The sequence below is a fragment of the Dufourea novaeangliae genome, unplaced genomic scaffold (genome assembly GCF_001272555.1).
Source record: "Dufourea novaeangliae isolate 0120121106 unplaced genomic scaffold, ASM127255v1 scaffold39, whole genome shotgun sequence".
In the NCBI taxonomy this organism is placed as follows: Eukaryota; Metazoa; Arthropoda; class Insecta; order Hymenoptera; family Halictidae; genus Dufourea; species Dufourea novaeangliae.
In genome coordinates, this window is record NW_015373918.1 from 1,137,910 (window position 1) to 1,158,998 (window position 21,089).

At 43.9% G+C, this 21,089-nt stretch overlaps 4 protein-coding genes across 4 annotated transcripts; all 4 read right to left on the reverse strand.

Annotated features, from left to right (window-relative positions):
- Window positions 1-177: 177 nt before the first annotated feature.
- On the reverse strand, window positions 178-1,884 carry LOC107194373 (cuticle collagen bli-1-like). The gene is made up of 2 exons (XM_015583992.1): window positions 1,873-1,884; window positions 178-1,635 (listed from the first exon to the last, which is right to left on the reverse strand). The coding sequence occupies exons 1-2, from the start codon at window positions 1,882-1,884 to the stop codon at window positions 178-180; spliced, it is 1,470 nt and encodes a 489-aa protein (XP_015439478.1).
- A 3,932-nt stretch (window positions 1,885-5,816) lies between these two features.
- On the reverse strand, window positions 5,817-7,449 carry LOC107194374 (loricrin-like). Its single transcript, XM_015583993.1, has 3 exons — window positions 7,438-7,449; window positions 6,182-7,289; window positions 5,817-6,133 (listed from the first exon to the last, which is right to left on the reverse strand). The coding sequence occupies exons 1-3, from the start codon at window positions 7,447-7,449 to the stop codon at window positions 5,817-5,819; spliced, it is 1,437 nt and encodes a 478-aa protein (XP_015439479.1).
- Window positions 7,450-12,161: 4,712 nt separating this feature from the next.
- Window positions 12,162-14,285, reverse strand: LOC107194375 (flocculation protein FLO11-like). The gene is made up of 2 exons (XM_015583994.1): window positions 14,271-14,285; window positions 12,162-14,132 (listed from the first exon to the last, which is right to left on the reverse strand). The coding sequence occupies exons 1-2, from the start codon at window positions 14,283-14,285 to the stop codon at window positions 12,162-12,164; spliced, it is 1,986 nt and encodes a 661-aa protein (XP_015439480.1).
- Window positions 14,286-15,879: 1,594 nt separating this feature from the next.
- LOC107194376 lies at window positions 15,880-20,871 on the reverse strand. Its single transcript, XM_015583995.1, has 3 exons — window positions 20,855-20,871; window positions 16,842-16,950; window positions 15,880-16,387 (listed from the first exon to the last, which is right to left on the reverse strand). Exons 1-3 carry the CDS (start codon window positions 20,869-20,871, stop codon window positions 16,133-16,135), a joined length of 381 nt encoding a protein of 126 aa, XP_015439481.1. The 3' UTR covers window positions 15,880-16,132.
- Between the last annotated feature and the right edge of the window lie 218 nt (window positions 20,872-21,089).

Below are 21,089 nucleotides of genomic sequence, written 5' to 3' on the forward strand. Positions count from 1 at the left end.
CAATTATAAATATAATTAGAGACATACTGCTTCGACTGTGATTAAAACCGACACACCATGTGAAAGTTGATCTTCTTTTGAATGAACCATTAGCAAACAGTCTTCGAGTCGTATCACTGGATTTCCATCAAAGTCGAGGGAATAACATCTCTATAACAACTGACGAATCTTAGCCGTCTATCCCTTTTTCGTCTTGCTACCATAGTTCACGTCATCCAAATTGTTTTTGTATTGGTTCGACTGTTGCTGGCCCGTTTGTTGTGACGGATTGTAGTCGTTATATTGGTAACCGTACCCACGTGGCGTCTGTGCTGTCACAAAATTCTGATTCTGATAAGATTGTTCGTTCTCGTAATTCTGTGGCTGCTTATCGTTCTGACTCAAAGAGCTGTCGTAGTCCTGGGATCTCTGAGGTGGTGAAGTATCATAGTTCTCGTACTCGTTCGAATCCACCTGATCCTTTCCAGGCTTGTCGACTGCGGTGTAAACGCCAGGTATAGGCGGAGGATACTTGATGTTCTTCAAGTGAGTGGTCGGCGCCTGGTTGACCTGGCCAGCAGCCTGAGCAATGTTCAGCTTCCCGAGAATGCTAGGATTCACGATGTAAGCCAGACCAGCCTTGGCAATAACGTTCGGGACGGAAACGTATCGTTGGGAGTCCTTGTTCTGATCGTTCTGGTTCACGTACTGTCCACCATTGTTCTTGTTCCCGTCGTTCGTGTGATACTGAGCGGCCTGTTGCAAATTCTGGGCCAACACCTTCGCCCATGTCTGACTCATCAGCTCCTCCAGTTGTTGTGCCTTCACATACGGAGCCGGTAGAGGATAGTCAGGGCCTACCGGCTGACCTGCGACGCTGATCACCCGGTAGGTCGTCTTTGGTAAAGGGACTTGAATATTCTTTAAGTGAAAGTCGCTCACTTGTTCCAACTGATTCTGTGGGCTGCTGGCTTTGTAGGTGCTGGGCTGGCCGTCCAGATCCTTTGTGTTCCCGGAAATATAGTTCCCTCCGTCGACGTATTGGTTGCCTGTAGGGTCCTGATCCGCTTCGTTGTACCTGTACCTTTTGTCCCCGCTAGGTTTCTTCTCTTTATTCTTCTCGTTGTCTGTATCGGAATAAGGATCGCTGGAATAGTCTGCGCCAGGTGGTGGCAACGGAGGCGGCGCGTATAGTGGCTGAGTATAATAATTAGGATAATAGTAAGGCGGTTGGTAGTAGTAATTAGGATAGGACGTGGAGTAAGGCATCGTTGAATAGGAAGGTGGAGCCGCTGGATAGGGTGTTGAGTACGAATTGTATCGATTGTATGCCGAGGTTGGATATGTATACGGCATAGAACTGTAGTACGAGTATCCAGCTGCAGAAGAAGACTTTGGATACGGATTATAGTTAGGGTAGTAAGGATCTCGGGGATAGTTCGTGCTGTAGCTGGCACTGTAAGAATCTTTAGCGTCGATTTTGGGCGCGTAGAGTTCCGGGGACAATTGCGTGACTGCCTCCCTGTCGGTTTCTCTTTTAATCAGTTTTGGGCTGTACGGATAAACTGGAAATATAGGGAGGAAGGGTTCTTCGTTTGGGTCATTGCTCTTCCCATATCCTTGAACGAGGATCGTCGATGATAAAACAAGCAGCACCTGTTATAAATAAAGAGTGTAGTAAAAATAAATATCTTCCCTGTCGATGTATATTTTAATAACTAATTCAGATAAGCAAGTGCCTATACATGACGAATATAAACATCTCACACTACCATTCACTTAAAAAAAGAGAACAAACTGAACATTACTGATAGAATAAATAGACTGTTCATTCTCTCTGTGACTTATCAGTCGAAAGCTTATCAGTCGTATGAAATATACATATATACGAACCAGGATCGCCATATCAATCAGCCTTCACTCTCTTTCCTGTCGATAATTACGTGTCTCTGATTTACTCGGTTCGTTTCTCCGCGCTGTCTCATTCGCTGGGTCCTGTCCCACCGTTCACCGTTGATCGAGCACAGATCGAACCGACACGCCGGCGCGACGTCTAATGATGTATCAGCCGACATTGAATTTCTCCTTTATACCCGGCCGGCTGAAAAATCGCGGAAACTAGTTTAACATTTCTCTGCTCTTATATGTAGATATCTGGATACACCGGCCGGTGCACCGGTTCAGTGAAACCGCCTAGTAAAACGCCTCTCGATCTGGTCGCTCGTCTGCACTTAGCCACGACAAACTGGTCTGCGTGTGTGCCGCGGGTGGGATCTACAGATCCACCTATAGTTACGTGCCAGTTGGTATGTCACGAAAGAGAGAGGGGGGTAACAAAGACACCGACAGATCGATGGATCACCGAAACGTGAAAGCTCTTCGGACGATCGGTGTCTAAGCTCGCCACAGACAGCGAGTAATTATCATTGCGACCCTATCGTGGCCACGAAAAATGGCTGTACAACATCTGAGAGTATCCCGTCCGACACGCGATCCTGTAAAAGACAATCGAACGATCTCCCGTCCGTTTGAACGTGGAAAAAAAAAAAACGGCACCGATTTGTCCGTGACAAGTGGTCACGGAAGCGAGAACCGTTCCGCGAAACCCGCCGTAGAGGATCTATTCCGTTCCGCCGCGCCTCTCCAGACGGACGTTCTTAAGATCCGTCTCCGGGGGTCCACTAGCGCGTCCATCTATTCGATTCGGTGTACTTTCACCTCGCGCCACGAATCCACGGCGAATCTCTACCGAGTCCTGGGACCACGCCTTCGATACTGCACACGCGATCGATGCGGGTCCACGGTGATAAATATAATGCGGGTTGGAAATCGGGGGACAAGGCATTTGAACGGCTAGCCGTGGACACTTGGCTTGCGCCGGAGAAGACAGTCTCGGATGTCGTACCGACACGCGTCGCACCGAGAAAGTGGCCACTTCGAAACAGAGAGGAACGGTCTTATCCGTAGATCTGAAATTGCTCTAATATATCGTGGTTTACGTGTTCTTGGGAAATCAGCACGCGAGATTACAGTGTACGGTTATCTTGGATCTGTAACATTCCGCGACCGAGTCCTTGCAACAATGAACATTACTTGATTACTTTGATGACCGTTTTAGCAGTCGAAGCGTTACGGTAACGCAGATAGTAATTAAATCTTCGTGGGGATTACTTGTTTCGAAGCGCAGAACGCGTAATGATGGATCACGAGCGGTTGTCGAACGACTCGGGAGAACGTCTCGGTGTACGGGAGGAAGAGTAAGAGCAGAGTTTTCCCTGTTTTCGCTCGAGGCACGTCCACCAGGACGGGCGTGAGAGTGAAGCGCAAGTATGTCGCCCGCAGAACCAGTCGGGAAATAGTGAAATGTGGCTTTTCTATGACGGAGACGACGCACCGGTTCTCCGTGCGGTGCTACCGAACCCTCCCCCCCCCCTCTACCGTTGAAGAATCAACTAGCTACGCGATAGAATATACCCCCGGATCGCTGGTGGTTCCTTCGTCGTTCGCGACGATGTTCCTTTGGCGAACACACGCGTGCTCGTTCGTGCATTGCGCACGTGCGATTGAAAAGTGGGTCAGACCACAACGGCACTTTGAATACTGCAACCGACGCATCCGTCCGCTTTCTTCTCGTGTGGGTGCCGTTCGATGTTCTCTTTCCTTCTCGATACAGGAACGAACATTCGAACGTTCGTTAACGATTTGGGAGGATTTCTCTTAAGAGACTTCTTTCGGTGTATGGCAATAAAGATTCCTTTTCAATGAGTAATCTTGTATTTTTTTGTCGAAGATGTAATAACTCTTAATCGAAAACCAGAATCAACTTAATGATACTTGCCTTCGTTCCTTAATAGGTTTTATTATAGATACCGAGGAATACGTAGGAAAAGCTGATTGAATCTAAACTGTATTTAATACCAACCGTAACTTTGATACAAACAATTATAAAGGCAGGGGATGTTTTTTAATAATCTTATTTATTCGTTATTCATCTAGAACGAGAAATATTGAACGACTCTGTTTTGCACCATATTTCGCACGTAGTTTCTTTCTCCTATTAACATGCTACCGCATGGTTTCTCCACGAATCTTTCACTTTCAGAAACCACATTCACCATCTGTACCATGTACGTACATTCTCTATTTTTTAACTTTTTCACAGACGCGTCCGACCACGCCAAGCGTGACTTACAAACCTATCTGGTTGAAAATAATCCTGACCCATATACGGTTTAGCGTTAGATGATAATATGATTCCGCACTTCGGTTCCTCCACTCTTCTTGGCCACAACGCTTCGTGTCGAGTTTTAAATATTTGCGTCCCCGGAAAAGCTTGACGAGCAAACGACGCCTTCGAGCCCCGTCCTTGTCCGCAGTAGCCCCCGATGGAGCTCTTTACTTGCTTGAAAACTTCGATACTCGTCTTCGCTCGGAGAGTTCTAGATCAACACCGGACCGGAACCGTGCCCGGCTCCCTTTTCCGCGAAGACAGTAAAATTACAAGAGTTTCAGAACTAATTTAACCCATCCCCACTCCCCTGGAACTTTTAATCCCAGCGTCGTGGCCTCTAACGCAATTAATAAAGAAGGAGATGAAACAAATTACGACTCTAAGGGGGCTAGCAAATTAAAAGGGCCGTTTATCAGGACGAATAAAAAGCGTGCAGCTAGATATCCGTGTAAACGCAACGGGAGGTAATGTAACATCCTCGAGACTTGACAATATTGAGATATTATATACCGGTAGCAGACCCGGTTACGATTAGTGTCGTAGGAATAAGGGCAACAAAATAAAAAAAAAACAAAGAACGGTTGCCTTATGAATCATGTTAAACCGGTTCGCGGACGAACAGTCACCGGCTTGCAAGTCGTATTACCGGCCGGGCGGGCGGTGGGATACTTTCCCAAAAAGAATAAAACTTTAGAAAGGAATCCGCCCATTTCGCTGTCGCCGGCCTTGGAGTAAAAGTGATCCTCTTTTTATGCTTTCGGGAGCGGTTTTTGTCGTCGTCATTATTATTGCACGCGGCTACCGTTCCCGTTTACTTTTCCCGCGGCCTATAACTTTCACAGCGAAGATGCTATATCGATAGCAAAAAAAATAAAAAATGAATTCTGCACCGATCGTGACAGTTTCGACGGGTCTAGAAACGCTAATAACACCGTCAAGTCGGTTCGGAGACTACTACGAATTCTGAAATGCAAATTGGATATATGAAAAATCGTTCGATATACTCGACGAGAGGCAAATTAATTTTTTCCCTCGAACTCGCGATGGAACTCCGATGCCCCGAGTGTTCGCTTAATTGAAAGGAAGAAGAGTTCTTGTACGTTCGTGTTTCTGATTTACGGTATCTTCTTCGATCCCGTCGATCCTAGATAATTAACGATGCGAACACGACCGGGTGAAAGCTTATGAATAAATTATCCGCTACGGTTTTCGATAATGCCAGGGATTTCCAGATCGGTTTATGTGGAACGTCAGACGGGATTGACAGCCGGTTACAAAAAAAACATCACTTTATTATAAAAAAAAAAAAGGTATAAAGCTCTGCAACGTACACATCACAATGTCGATGTCACCGGGCGTATACAACGGTATTGGGAAGCGAGTAACAAGATTATAAATATATAAAACGATGTCTTAAATAATACGATAATTATGCTAGTAACATTAATATAAATTATTACGGTGTCCTTGGAGCCGTGGACCATCCGATGCTAAATCGATCGTCGCGATTAACTTTTCTAAGACTGTCCTAAGCGAGCCGGTTATCGATACGGCATCTTACCCTGCTAGAATCGCGAGGAGGTGTATTTTTGAACTTTCGACAAATTTAATATTTTCCGCTAGGACTGGAGTAGGAGATCGTGTCGTATTTGTTGCCCTCGTAGCTCTTCCCTGCGGAATACCCGACGTATCTGGGGCTCAGATTCGAGTAGGACCCATGGGACTCCGCGGGAGAGCTATACGACGCGGAAGAACCTGAATAACTGGGGGAATAACCGCCGGATGACCCAGAGTAACTCGAGCTAGGACTCGAGTAACTGGAACTAGGACTGGAGTAACTGGAGCCGGAGTTAGAATAGCTGGAAATAGGACTGGAGTAACTGGATCCGGAGCCAGAGTAGGTCACGGACGGACCGGAATAGCCTCCACTGGAGCCACCGGTGGCGTAGGTGACGGTTTGGCTGGGATAACTGGAGCTAGAGCCACCGTAGGAACCACTTGAACCCGAGTAAGCAGAATTAGGAGCAACATAGGTAACAGTGGGGCTGGAATAACTGGAGCTTCCTCCAGAGGAGTACGAAGACGAACCAGAGGCAGAGGGAAGAGAATAACTGGAACCATCAGAACCACCAGAAAGACTGATGTGACCTCCTGATGACCCAGACGACACCGGTAAGGAATAACTGGCTGAACCACCGGAACTGGACAAACCAGAAATTCCGTGGGACCCAGAAGATATTGGGAGAGAGTAGCTAGAGCTGCCACTGGAGCCAAGAGAAGAACCGGAGGAACCTTTACCAAGCGATCCTGCATCAATTACCAAGCCTCCGCTAACAGAATGGGACGAGCCTGGAGACAACGATTGAATAGAAAGACCATGTCCCGATGAGCCTCCCAGCGAAGCCAAAGACGATGCTGGTATACTGTACGAGGAACCGTGCGAGGATCCCAACATTGCTTGAAGATTGAGGCCGCCTGACGAACCACCACCACCGTAAGATGATAATCCTTGACCTCCTGTTGCATAGGCTGGTGTCGAATAGCTGGAACCAGAACTGCCTACAGACGCACCTCCGCCATTGGATCCAAATGTAACTGGTCCGTTCTTCGAAGAGGGGCTAAATAGCGCGATGCTTGCACCCCCTCCTCCTCCACCGAGGCTCGACATGCTCGGGAGAGAGTACGAAGCTTGACCAAGGTGTCCTCCTAAGGATAACCCTTGAAGACTCAAGCCATGACCCAGACCAGAGCCCCCCAAACTAAGTCCTCCAGATCCAGATGATCCTAGAGAGTATCCCAGTGAACCGTGTCCCAGCGAACCTCCCAATCCTTGCAAGCTCTGGATACCTCCAGAATGACCCAACGAATATCCTCCACCGGATCCTCCGCTGTATCCAGAGCCTCCGCTTGCCTGAATGAGTGGTGAATTGTAGGAGGATCCTCCACCAGACGAGTAGCCACCGGAATAATCACTGACACCCCGTTTTCCTTTTAGTTGTAGCCTGAATTGTCGCTTCTCTCCTTTCGTTTCCCTGCAGGAAACGGTCGAAATAACGAGGACTACGAGTCCCAATGTGATCTGCAAAAAATTATTCCACGTTAGACGAGGATATGAAATCTTTCCATTAGAAACGATGGAAAGGTAAACCGACGCGTTTTTATAGGCACTGGTTATAGAAAATATCTTGATGTTGATTATACTAATTTTAAATAAATGTGACACTTACTAATGACCGCATGGTGGCTTCAAACGTGACTATCCCGCTCGATATTTCTCGTGATCAAGTGACAACCGGGTATGTAAGTGAAATTGTGGTTTCTGATGCCATTGCTACCCAGAAGAGACCTTTTATATACAGATCCCCTCTTACACGGCGAAAGAAAGGTCTAGGTGAAGGTGAGTCTCCCCGCACTGGTACATAGCACACCACCACCTTCGCGCCGTCGCACACGGGACGATCGTGGTTTTATGTATCTCGAAAGATGAGAAGTTTGCAAACGAGAGTGCCCTACTCGGTAAAAGTTGCTAGATCGATATTTATCAGGCATTGTTCTTACCGATCGCGAACGGGGCATTTCCTTTCGGGGAAGTCGATGATCTCCCACAATAGGAAGGAAGGGGCCGCGATTTCCATTTTTTTTTTTGCTGATCACGTCGATCGATCTAGATACGGAGCTAATTATATCGTGGATATTCCTTCGCGAAACTCTTCATTCAGGCTGCATCGTAAAATCAAGCCGAAGTTCTTCATCCGAACCGAATAGGATACATTTAATTATCGTGATCGCGTTTTCTAAAACTGCATTCGGAAGCAGGAACTGTGTACATATGTAATTATATTGGATCGAACCTCGTGCAAACGTGGGACGACACACAAACTGTTGTGTTGCACGGTAAACGTTTCTAAACGTATGCTCATTTCCGTGTAGCTTGTTTGAATTTTTATGGAATGACTGAGTATTTCTGTGCACTGAGTCACCAAAGAAAGTGCACAGTATCACGAAATACTCTGTGGTCCTCCTTAATTAGTACCGAGTTAGCTGCATACCGACAGTGGCCCCGGTAATTAAATCTTCTTCCTGGAAGGTAATTGGTCGCCGCTTACCAGACGTAAATACGGCAACATTTCTATGAAATTTCGTCTAATCGTCTGGTAAAAGGCCCATTTTCTTCGAGAAAGGCGACTCACAATTAGCTCGCTTCCTGGAGAAGGATTCTCTGGCAACCATGCGATACTATTATATGTAATTTCGTTGTCGACAACGCTGTTATTTATTTTTTAACAATGTAAACATTCTGGTTGGATGGGCGTATTGGGAGCAATGTGAAGACTTCGTTTACCGATTACAGTGAAACTAGCGTGTAGAATGAATACTGCATTGCGTCGTAGGATGTGACTCAATCATGGTCTGCCATTAATGATAATTCTTAGTAATTTGGTTATACTAAATACCCGTTTACCGTCAATATAAATGGCAATTAATAATTGAGTTTAATACATTTATAGTTCTAGTTCAAGTAACATAATATTCTATCCCAGTTGATTTTCTATTACATTTCGGCGTACTAAATTCAATGAATTCCTTACGATGGCTAACGAGCTTAGAAATCGAAGCAGCAAATTAAAAATAATAATATCAAAGAGGTGTTCGTAAATCATTCATAGAGTACACCTTTAGGATAGTAAATCCATCTTCTTCTCCGACCTGAATGATCTTACGAATCTTTTCTATTTCAAATTTCAATGAATGTGAAGATTGTACGTGGACTCTATTCACGAAATTCTATTCACAGAACGGATATATCGCCAATGAAAGTGGTATCCTTCCTGCTTGTGCTTCAATTAATCCCGTGATGTGCCTCGATATGAAAGGAACAGTGAAGGTGTGGTTCCTGTGCTGGACACGCTTCACCGTTACAATCCCGCTGAAAGTAGTCTTGATCTTGGAAAGTGAAATGCACAGAGCATAGTAGCAAAAAGTAACGAATATTTAGGCGGTCTCGAGCTTTTTATTTCCGCGCCGCATAATCCTATCGCGAACTAGAAAATTCAAGATAGTGCCGTTTAATGTAGCCTTGCGACGCCTGGAAGCAATCATTGGGGAACTAGATACTTGGACGACGCCCGCCATCTGTCGTGTCAACGATCTGTAACGCCTGAAAATACCGATTGATTTCGTTTTACTTTCACTCGTGGGCCGTACGAAGTCATTGTTCGTGTCAACGGTTTCAGACGGTATTCACGGACCATCGAAAGTCCGATGTCTTTGCCAAAAAGATAGCGAATGATCAATCCTCTACACTCGATCCAATCCCCCCTAAAGACTGTTCTCGTTTCTTTATTAATACATATACTCTTGTGAAAAATGGAGGCAACTTCGAATTTTTTGTAACTATTAGCGAAGAATGCGGAACTTTAATGGCCACCGATTAAAATACCATTTTATAAAATGTACAGGTATTTTGCTGGGAGAAGCAGATTCGTCGCTAACTTCGTAATAACTTAATTACACGCGATCGCACAGAACAAAACGTTGTACTTCGCGCGGTTACTTGAAAAGTAAAAGTGGTAATTACAAACGCTTCGGGAACTTCCATTCTTTCGTTAAACACTTCCGTGGGGAAACACGTTTATGAACCGTTGCCCTCGAACAATGACCGTGGGATACCGCTCGAAATTGAAACGCTTCTGAATGAACGGTACCATTTGCATAGGAGAAACAAGTGTGATCACGGTATTTATGTTCTCCGTCGACGCGTTACACGGCTCGCCTTGTTAGGTAACGCGATCGTAAAGTAATCCTTAATGTCTACAAGAGAACGAAGCGAGGAAGCTCTAAACGTCATTGTTTCGGTACATTAAGAATTTAATTAAAAAGACATAACAACGTTTCTGCCAGGTTTTTTTTTATCTAGTAACGCATGTAACGTGTCTGTCAGTTCGGGATTTAGAAAAGAGGCAACGAGCGACCGTTTAATCATCGAAAGCAATTGAGACTAATCGCAACGTTTCGTTTCTGTTTACCTGACAGGTTGAAGACAGTGGGGAGGGGGATCGGACTAATTTATATTCAGCTTATCCAACGATCTAAACGGTCCCTTCAACAAGAAATCCAGACCCCGAACAGGTATAAGTGCGTACGGTAAAAGTGCACGAGCAGCGTTAAAACGAAAACAAGGATGGGATTCTGGGTCAGTCGCGGAAAGTGAGTTGACAGCCTGGTTTCCTGTACAGAGGGACGCGACGTACGTACATCCAAATCCGTTTCTCTGTAACGAGTCGCCCTTTTTTTTCCGTTCGAGCATGCTTCGTCACAGAAATCTAGGAATGGGTCGTCTACAGGGGCAATTATACCAGTTCAGTCGGTATTCGTTGGGATCTAGTACGTTTAGCGGTATACATCGTGCAAGCTGGTTCGTCGCTTTACTTTCTTAACTCGGTCGCACGAGGCTTCGGTGCACGCTCGGTTTTCGTGGTTGCATTGCGCCACGGTGGTGTAGTGTCATCGATGAAACGGGTTGGCAAACTGGTGTCTAACTCTGGAAACACGAAAACGAGCATGGAGGTGGGGGATGAAAACTGAGTCGCTAATCGCGACTAATTCGCGACGGAAGTGCTGACGGAGCAGCAGTGCTTGGATCTTCCAGCGTCTTGGGTTTTGGGTTCGGTGGAGCAACCGTCTGGTGATCAATTTCCATTCCTGACTACGCGAAATTTCCAGCAACACGATATCACGGTGGCCAAAGATTACGAAATCGACGGAGGGAAGACGGTATATATGCCTGCCGAGGACGGGCGTATTATGTATTCTCGGTATTGTCTGGGTAATCTGGCTCCGTTGGGTCGTGATTAGAATTATCGAACAGCTTTCGAGGTCAGGATCGAACTACCAACAGATCAATCCGGCCGCCCATTACGACGACTTCGGTGAGAGTTCCGTGGCGTGAGCTCGCGGGCCGGAAGTGGAGACAGTTGATTTTCTCGGATGAACTTTCCTTGACGTCAGAACTGTCACGTCCGTGGCCCGTCACGAGCCACAGAAAAATAATTGAAATAAAAAGTGTAGGTACTCGTGGACAGTAAAAAAAAAACATTTATTTCATGATAATAAATAACACCGACGGTATGTACATACATAACTCAATAACAATCACAATGATACACATAAATACGAAGTATAGAAAGAGTTAAGTAAAGTTCACCGTTTATCCCACATCGTATGATTTACGAAACGAAAGATTAATCTAATGAGTAAACAATTGGAAGCACCTTTTACCGATTACACTAAGGATTCGCAAATTTAACAGAATTTATATAAAAAGAAGGAATGAAGTTGTATGATTTTTCTCACGGTCGAAACAAAATGCGTTTCTGTGTGTTCAGTAAATCTTCGATGAGTGTTCAAAGATTCCTCGACACTGATAAGGAGAGATCCCTAGGTGTACTGCTGAAGCCAATGACATTTGTTGCAGTCGCATACGGCCATTAATTTATGAACTATTCAATGTTCATTGCCGAGGAGCCAATTAACACTCATCGAGGATTTACTGTATGTGTTGGTGTGTACAGCTGCACAGCCAAACCATTGTCGCCGTAACCTTTCTCGCGACGCGTTATGCGATGGTCATCGGCAAGACAACGGTAATTCATAACGATCGAAGCATTACATCCAACTGTAATTCGGCTAAACAAATCAGACATCCTTAACAAAGCGGCCAGCTCGACACATCCAAAGACTCAAGTATTTACTCGTCTCCTCGGGGGGGAACGTGTGTCGCATCGTGACCGCGAAATCCGCTCCGCCTGGCGCCAGGTTTACTTTCATCGTTCGATCTCTTCGACCTCCCTTTTCCGCGCGGATAAACAGTCAGTCTCGATAAGGAGAGGGCGAGTTAACGGGATTCACTCGCACCTCCGCCGAAAGGGTGGGGGAACTGGATCACAGCGCGTCATTTCCATATTTGTGCCGGTTTCGCTTGCGTGGCGTAGGTCGGCGCGTAGCCCCACGGGTAAGTCGGCGACGCTGGCTTGTGCAGCTGATACGCCACGTTCGGGTAATAATAGAACGGGTAGACGGGTTTAACGGGCTTGTACAGGAACGACGGATTGATCACTGGTGTGGTCTGCACACCGTACGTCGGATGCGCTGGTGCAGACGGTGTCTGTACCGGATACACGTGCGTGGGCGTCGCTGGCAGCACCGGTTGCAAAGGTGTCACTGGTCGTAGCGATGTCACCACCGGATGCAACGGTGTCGCGACAGGGTGTACAGGAAGGGGCACTGTATTAATCGGTGGTGATGAAGGAGCACTTGGTCGTCCTGTCGACGGAGTCGATGGGGTTGAAGTCGGTATGATTGACAATGTGGTGCCTGTTGTCGGTTTCTGACCAGGACCCGTCGGGATGGGTATACCGAAATGGGTAGGAGTGGAACCGGATGTTTGAACCGCTGTGACGGTGCCAGGAGCGAAGAAACTGGGCCCGTAGGTAGGAATGTTCGACAGGAAACTTGTGCCAGTGATCAAAGTCGGTACGAAGCCACCGTAAACTGGAACTCCTGCGGCGGGTGATAAAGGAGACGGTGGTTGCGAGGCGGGCAGAGTGGAACCGACCTGTGTGGTTCCGTCGCCTTTCGTGGCCTGAGGTGGCTGCAGTGTTGTGGTCGTTGTCGTTGCGGTGGTCGTTGGGGGCTGAATCGTGGTCGTGACTCCGTAGTTAAGCGGAAACCCTGGGGTGATCGTCGTGCCTGGCAAAAAAGGTGATTGATTGAATGCTGTGTCCCCGGGCCGGATCGTTACGATACTTGGTTGCGTATTTAAACCGTGAATCTTCATTCGCTGTCCAAGGGAAGCCAGAAGATCTTGATTCTGTACGAAGTTCGGCTGATTTTGAGCGTACCTTCCAGCTGCTTCCGCCGCGTTCTGGGTCTCTGTCTGGCTGGCGAGCGCACGTTGAAGTTGGACGATCAGCCGGTCCTTCTCGATCGACTGAATCTGTTCCAGGGTTTCCTGGGCGTTCAGTGTGCCGGACGCGTATGCCGGCAAGGGACCTAGGAAACCTTGGGGAGTCGGTGAACTGCTCTCGAGATTCTCGAACTGATCAGTCGTAGATGGCGCTTGGTTATTGTGTCCTGGGAACGGGGCATCGTTCGGTGCGAAATCCTGTTCGTTAGGTGGAGCACCGTACAGTTGCTGTATGGCTTGCGCGTTTTGCGCCAGGAATAGGGCCGCGTCAGAAAGCTGCGGCTGGGGCTGCACGATATTCTGACTTTGGAAATTCGTTAATTGTCCCTGGCCATTGTCCAAGGGGTTCTGTTGTTGGAAAAACGATTGCGACACTGTCGGACCGGGTAATTTCTGATTCTCGGGGGGCAAGTAGTTCGCCGCGTGTGACGCGAACGGTTCGTTATTCTGACTGGCTATCGGATTCGGTTCCACGAAGTCGACCTGTCTAATTGGACTCGGGACACCCTGCTCCTGCAAACCACTCGGACGGCCATCAAAGTTGCTCGAATGTTGTTGGCCGAAATGACCGTGGTATTGTAATTTATCTCGATGCTGTTGACTCTGTAAAGCCGGCCTCGATGGCGGTGGATTCTGATAACCGGGCGGTCCGTACTTCGTGATAGGTCTGTTTATTTGGGCAGGATGTCTGTTCACGATACGTCCTCTGTGACCGGATTGTCCAACTTGGAAACGAGCTCTCGTGGCTGGCGTAAAGCCTCCGCCACCGCCGGGTCTTTTATAGGAATAACCTGAATCCCTCTTTCTTTGAACTTCCGTGTCTTTAGCATCGATGTCGCTTTCTCCCTCGCCGAGATCCACCAGCTCTAACTTTGTAATCTCCGGCTTCTCTCCGGCTTCCTCGACTTCAGCCCCCGCTTTGACAGTTAATAAGCCCATAACCAGGAGACAAGTTACCTAAACAGGAAATAAGCGAACGATACCTCAGTTTTCGTGCGAGGAAATCATAAAATAAACCCTAGCTAGGTCGTGTCACCCGGGTGAATAATATATTCGACACAGTTTAATTCGCAAAGTTTCCATATCGATACTCACCGAAAGCAACTTCATGGTCGTTAATCCGATTTACACTTGTCACTACACCGTACGATACGCTTCCAATGCTAGAACTATACTACACCGCGAAATCCCTCGACATTTAACCGGAGCACCCGAGCAGAAAACAACTAATTCGTTCAAGGATGGACGGTCCGACTAAGACCACGGCCATACCTGCACATGTATAAATACAGTCGGGTCGCGACCATCCACGAATTACAATAGACTTTCTTGCCGGCTTTCATCGATCACACTTAGGCAATGCTGTTACGGATTGGTGATGTTACACATATCGATGTAGAGTATCGTCTTCTCGCGGCTGTTCCCGAATTTCATTGATTTGCATTCGTGACTCGCAGAAAAGATGCCATTGTCCATGGAATCTAAAATGAATTTTGCAATACGTTCGAATTACAAGGGTGACTTCTGTCGATTGAATTAACTATAGAAAATATTCCACACATAATGCTTAAAGAGCAACCTTCAAGTTGTTAGTTTCTCCTTATTAGATATAAATACTGTTTTATGTAAATTTAGGTCATCGAGGCGGTAGCCTCGAGGGATTAGTAAATCTCTCCCATTGTAATTAACGTAAAAATTTCTTCTTTGCTAAGAAAATATGAGATAGGTGGTTGTACGTCAGCCTAACTTCCGTTGGGCTCCCGAAAGGCATTCCGCGGCTATGAGAAGCTCCTATCATTCCCATCACGTCCGTATCCGTCGAAGCCTCAGTGAAAGTATATAAAGTCATCAAGTCCCGGAGAATACAGAACAAGTGTTCATTTACAGTGATATATTCGTGTTGTGTAATTCACGATTACGCGTAAATCGTGCGCGCCTGTATTCCATAAAACAATCCGAACCTCGTCCTTGTTACGCGAACGCATTGAGATGCGCCGAAACAGGCCCGATTAAATAACTCCGTTGGTACCGCTTTAAAAACGTTCATTTTTTCAGGCTCGTGGAACGTCACGATTCGTCCTTGATATTCTACGTGCTCCATTTCTATCATCATTTGAATACGACCGCCCGAGGAAGCTCGATGCATCGCCATCTTTTTCCATGAACAGCGCTCGAAGCCAATAGACACGGACAATAGATTGACGCCATTGTCGCGTATAATTTCTTTCCAAATGATTTCATACTGTGGCCCTAAATGCTGGCGTTAGAATTACAGCAGCACATTTCACCTGATGGCGTCATAACGTTTCTGTTTGCAGTTTCCTTGCATCCGCGACAGGAAGTGTGCGATGCCACAATGCACCAACACTTTACGATGCGTACCGGTATTAAAGATGAAACTGCAGATGCATGGCTAATAAGTCCACGCCTATGGTACATAGACAGAATTTGCATCTGTACTAGATGCCGATGGAATTCGAAGGTATCGGTTATCGATCGCATCTAACGCGTCGCTTCTGCGTCTGATCATTGAAAATTAATTTAGTCGCTTAAACGATTCAGTTATTCGATCATTTACTAAGATATATGTTTCAAACATTCAGCTCCTAAGATTCATAGATGGGAAAGGTAGAATAGAAAATTTTACGAAACAAAATTAAAATGAATTACTTTCTATATTTAACATTGTGACACATAAGGGAGCATTAAATTTACATATTGTATATCGAAACGTGTGTGTTCGTCAAACATTACATTCATATGTTGTTACGATATTGGTGGTAGTTCATTTCGGAAAATTTTGCTGGGCCATCGAATCTGTGATTACCAGGCTGATTCTGTTTCATTTACTTAAACTAAAGTGGTACACGCTGCTCGATAAGAAGTCCTTGCAATTGCCATGATCGTTTCCTGAGTCTTAATCACAAAGGTCCCTCGGTATCTCGGTTTTCAACCGCTTAACCGACATAGTAGTTGTTGTAGTAGTATGGGAAGCTGCGGTAGGCGTATGGCAGGCTGGAGTAACTAGAACTGTACGTGAGCGGCGCAGAATGGGCAGCGTATGTAAGTGGTGCAGAGTAGCTCAACAGCAGGCCTCTCTTGTCTCTAGGCGCATCCGGACCAGGGAACGGCGCCACAGGCTCGAGTTTTTCGGCTTCGGCGGGTTTCTCCTCAGCGAAAGCAACGGCGAACATAGCCAAAAGAACGATAGCCTGGAAACGATGAGCAATAGTTTCATAGATTAATGATTTCGCAGCTGGATGCAATTTGCAACAAAAAAAGTCCCGATTGCAATCAACTGCCAAGAAATGTAAAAATACCCAAGTTGAAAAGGTATCGTGCAAGAAATTGACAAGTAATTAATACCTTCTGTTGGTATCACTACTAAATGTGTTCCACCGATTACTTTTTACTAGAACAAACCGTGCTAACAGTTAGCATCGGTAAAAGTCACAGAAATTTCGCATAATACGTACAATCTTACTGATGGGGGACAAAATTATAGACAAGTGACTGTTGTTATCCCATCAGAGAATAGTGTAAGTACGCGTTAAAATGGTTCGTTCCGCCAGTATGCACGAGTAAAACGATTCCATGAGCAAGATGCAACATTACGTAAACAATGACTGTATAACTATTGTAGTATAGTGTATTCGATGTACTTACGGCGAAGCACTTCATGTTTGGTTGAGTTTGATGGAGCTTTCGAGATGAACTTCTGTGATCAGTTGGAACTGAATGATGCTTCTGCTTTTTGGTGGATACCTTTATATACCTGTGCGACAGATCGTCCTATGCGCGTCATTCTCCGATTGATCAACATACGAGGACAAACGCGTCGTGCGTGTGTGCCCCGGCCGCGCGTCTGTCTTCGTGAGCCGGTGGATGTTGCACGGGGTTGTTACACGTCTTATTGTTTACGGAGCCGTATACGTAACCAGTGTAGGTGTGTCGTCGATGTAGCTGTGGACGACGTCGAGGTCTGCTAAGGAATCTCGTTCACGTATTCTGAAGCAGACCCATGTACAACCTCCGATGCATGGCACGCGGGTGAAGCAAGGGACCTTGGCAATCGGCCAAATACGGACGAAAGTGTTTTACCACATACGACGTAATAGTGGCCGGTATACACGCCGTGATACAATTGTAACGAGTTCCATGAACTTTAGTGATAATAGTCAAAGGACATCTCGTATACGTTACATCGGCGCTAGCATTGTTTATTCGATTCTGAATGACGTTCACTTACACAGATGACGGGTCCAAAAATATCGGCCAAGCGTATTGCGCAAGACAAAAGTAAATCGTACTCATCCACGGTTACCAGGAAAAATATTTTTCAACGGGACCGTTTCTGGAATACACAGCTAATAAGAAAAATCAGCGTTTCACGATGTACATATACGTGTACCAGGAAAATAGCAAGATGTACAGAATATTTATGGCGCTTAATCACTGATCATACACACACTGAAGAATCTTCTCGACCTGATGAGTTACCAATTTTTTTTTTTAAATTAGATCATTGATTGCAACATTTTAAAGAAATATGGAAGGACGGCCACGGGCAGAACATTCATACAATATATCGACCAAAACAGGAAAGGAATCCGAAGTCCTGGACATTTTGATCGGAATTGCTAATTCCGACATGTATTTTGTACAACGAGCATGCACTTTACGGAATGCCTATCGAATAGAACAAGACTTTTGATAATCTGCATTTGAAAAGTAAAAGTTGAATTCTTCTCTACGAGACACTATTTTTTACTTCTCGCAATAAAATCTGAATCGAGATCCGAAGGAATCTATTAAGCGATACAATTATATCGCGAATTAAATTATGATGAATAATGGTCCCGATTTAGTTAATTTTTTGTTTCAGATGGTAGATCGATTTTTGCTTCTCTCATTAATATGCGCATTTAAGAAAGGTAAACAGAACTTAAGTTTTTTTAACACGAGAAGGTTATAACGTAACGCAGTTGTTATTTATTATTCTAAGAGATGTTCCTTGAGCCTTACACCATTTATGGAATGCAATAATTAATTTCATGCAACGATAGTTTTAATGTTTCCAGGCTTTCTTATTGCGAACGCAAATATCAAACGCTTCTTACGTTTGAAGGGCGCGCCCTTGCTGTTTTGAATTTCAATCGCGTTGGGAAAACCCGACTACTTCCTAATGTTCTCCCCACTGCGCATGCGTGTCCACAGTGCTAGCCGGCTTGTCCGACTGTTCGGCCGCATACCGATTTCCTCGGTGTTTTTTTTCGATTCACATGGATTTTTAGTGGGCGATCCTTTGTTCGACACATTGATTTGTTTATTTCGTTTACTTCCGACCACAAAGAACCAAGACTACTGGGAATCCACTTTGTAAACAGATCTCATTTTTCCTACGGACTTCGGGCCCTGTCTGCGGATGGCTACATTTGCATATACAAACAGGGGTAACTATACAAAAATATTGAGGCCTAAATGATTTCTAATGTCGTCGAAATTCGGACTGCATTCGAAATTCCCTTTGTCCGTGTATAAACAATGATTCAACGATGACGCCAAAGGAACAGACCAGTTCTTCACTAACCCCGTTGTTGTAGACAAAGAAGATTGTCTAAGAAAGGTTTCAGAACTATCGTCTAAAAATCGATACTAAAAGTACCTGGTTTTATTAATCTATCGATGGTTCTTGAAGTAACGAAAACATTTTAAGTAGTCCAATTAGGCCGAATATCCGGAATACAAAACTTTTCGATCAATCCGACAAAAAGTTAACGGTTGGCCATTATCGCGTTAACTAACCTGTTCTTTAATGGCTATTTTTAAAATAAACGATAACTAAAGGGTACGCAATTATTTGTATATATGAATAATTAGTCGATTCGTGTTCTGCGTGTTATAAAAATACGGTTCCATCACTCCCTGATTCGGTTGCGTCGCCAAAAAGAAACTGGAACGCGGCATCTTTTTGCCTAATTAATAATCCCGATGCAATTTGTTCGTCTTAGCGACTTCGCTTTCAAATCCTTCCTTGACACATAATAGCGACACCCTTTAAGTTTTTTTCTTATGAATTTTAATGTAGCGAAGCTTGCCGTTAATGGAACTACAGTGGTTGGATCCATTGTAGTTCCATCTATTCTTCGATGATACATCGTTCTCATTCATTTATGACTTATATTCTGCATTTAATAGCTTATATAATTTGTAAGTAAACGTAATATACATTTTTGAATTTTGTTTATAGATTTGTATCGATGTATTTGGCTACATTAAAATGGCTTCCTACTGTAGAGAATTCAAGTTTTATTAGCTATGTGCATGTTGTTTTTTTCTAATTAAATAATACAAAATCAGCTAAATTAAAAATAATTTAATAGTAGGAACGAAAATAATTAAACTGAATTCCAAAATAATACAAAGAATAAGTAAAGGTTTATTAAATCTAAAACATGACAATTCAGTATATTTGGTAGTCATATTAATGGTCAACGGTAACGTTAATTGTAAAAAACGGCAATCGAATTTTGTTTTTAATTATTGTCGCTACAGTATTATTGATACTTCATATGTAGTGCTTTGCAATATTCATACTCGGGGTATTAAACATACAAAGGTACTAACTTCAATTCATTTATTTATTAGTTTATACAACACAGTAAATTAGGTATGATGAAATACACTTCACATCTGATAATCTTCAGGGAACTCTCACCAATAATCTCTGAAAAAAGATTTCTGTTAAAGTTGTGTAATAGTTAGTAGGAAAAAATGTAAAAATAAATTGAATTTCAGATAGAGCTAATGTCTTCTGAATCACAGTAATCAGATAAAAACAATCGTCATCATTGGTAGAGTACATAATATTTTGCTAATTTGTCTTTTGTATAAGATTGCCGTACCTTTATTTCTAGTCCTGTGAAAATCGCTAGTTAGAACATGTTTGCTTCAAAGTTGTTTCTTCAACTGCAAAGAGATAATAGTTTATATTCTGCTTAATTAAAAAATAAAAATTCGAACAACCTGAATGTTTTTCTCAGAGGTAGTGACGATATAATATGTATATATCATTAAATATCAAACACACAAAGATGTGTATACATCATTGAAATTTAAATCTAACGAAAATATCGATGAAAAAAATTTGAACTATACTCACTAATATAATTTAATAAAAGTTTGTATGTCTCGAAGGTACTGGTACTGCTTCAACATGTACTAAAAAAAAAAAAAGAAAAATGTTTCTTTTGCATGTAGTGGAATAAATTAGAGTCAATTATTGAGAACGCAATCAGATAGGGGTGAAAGACTATTTTGTTGTTAATCTCCATACTAAATCAGTTGAACTATGAATTCATCACAAAAATTATTTCATATTTAATTACATTTTCTAATCTAATACAAGAAGCCTGGGAACTTACTTTTCTATATTGATCGGTTACACTTTAAATTCAACTTCAATTGAATCCACAGTACTGTCTGTAACACGAAGAATCAAGGTATAGAAGGATGTTGTCACCAATGGTGTAATTAATATTATATCATAACACTATCAGATAGGAGCGAAAGACATTATAAATAATCTTCAGTCTGAATCAGTTGAACTATGCAGTCATCATAAAAAAGCATGTACACATTATTTCATTTTTAATATAATATAAAACTGTACTACTCACATGAATTCAACTTCCATTGTGCTTTAGACTGAACACATTATATGCCCTGAAACATAAAAACAGATAATGTAAAAACCTATTTATGTGCACAATCAAATTGTTGCAACAATATAAAATTATCAGATAGGAGCGAAAGACATTAGTAACATTCTTCAATCTAAATCAGTTGAACTATGAAGTCATCATTTATTTTTAACAAAATGTAATCAATATTTAACAGAAACATACCATCGCA

Excerpts from the sequence above, each read along its gene's own strand:
- LOC107194374 (XM_015583993.1), bottom strand. Across the intron at positions 6,134-6,181 it reads CTACGGTGGCTCTAGCTCCA|GCTATTCCGGTCCGTCCGTG; the intron begins GTTATCCCAGCC and ends GCTCCAGTGGAG.
- LOC107194376 (XM_015583995.1), bottom strand. Across the intron at positions 16,388-16,841 it reads CAAACATGAAGTGCTTCGCC|GCTATCGTTCTTTTGGCTAT; the intron begins GTAAGTACATCG and ends CATCGTTTCCAG.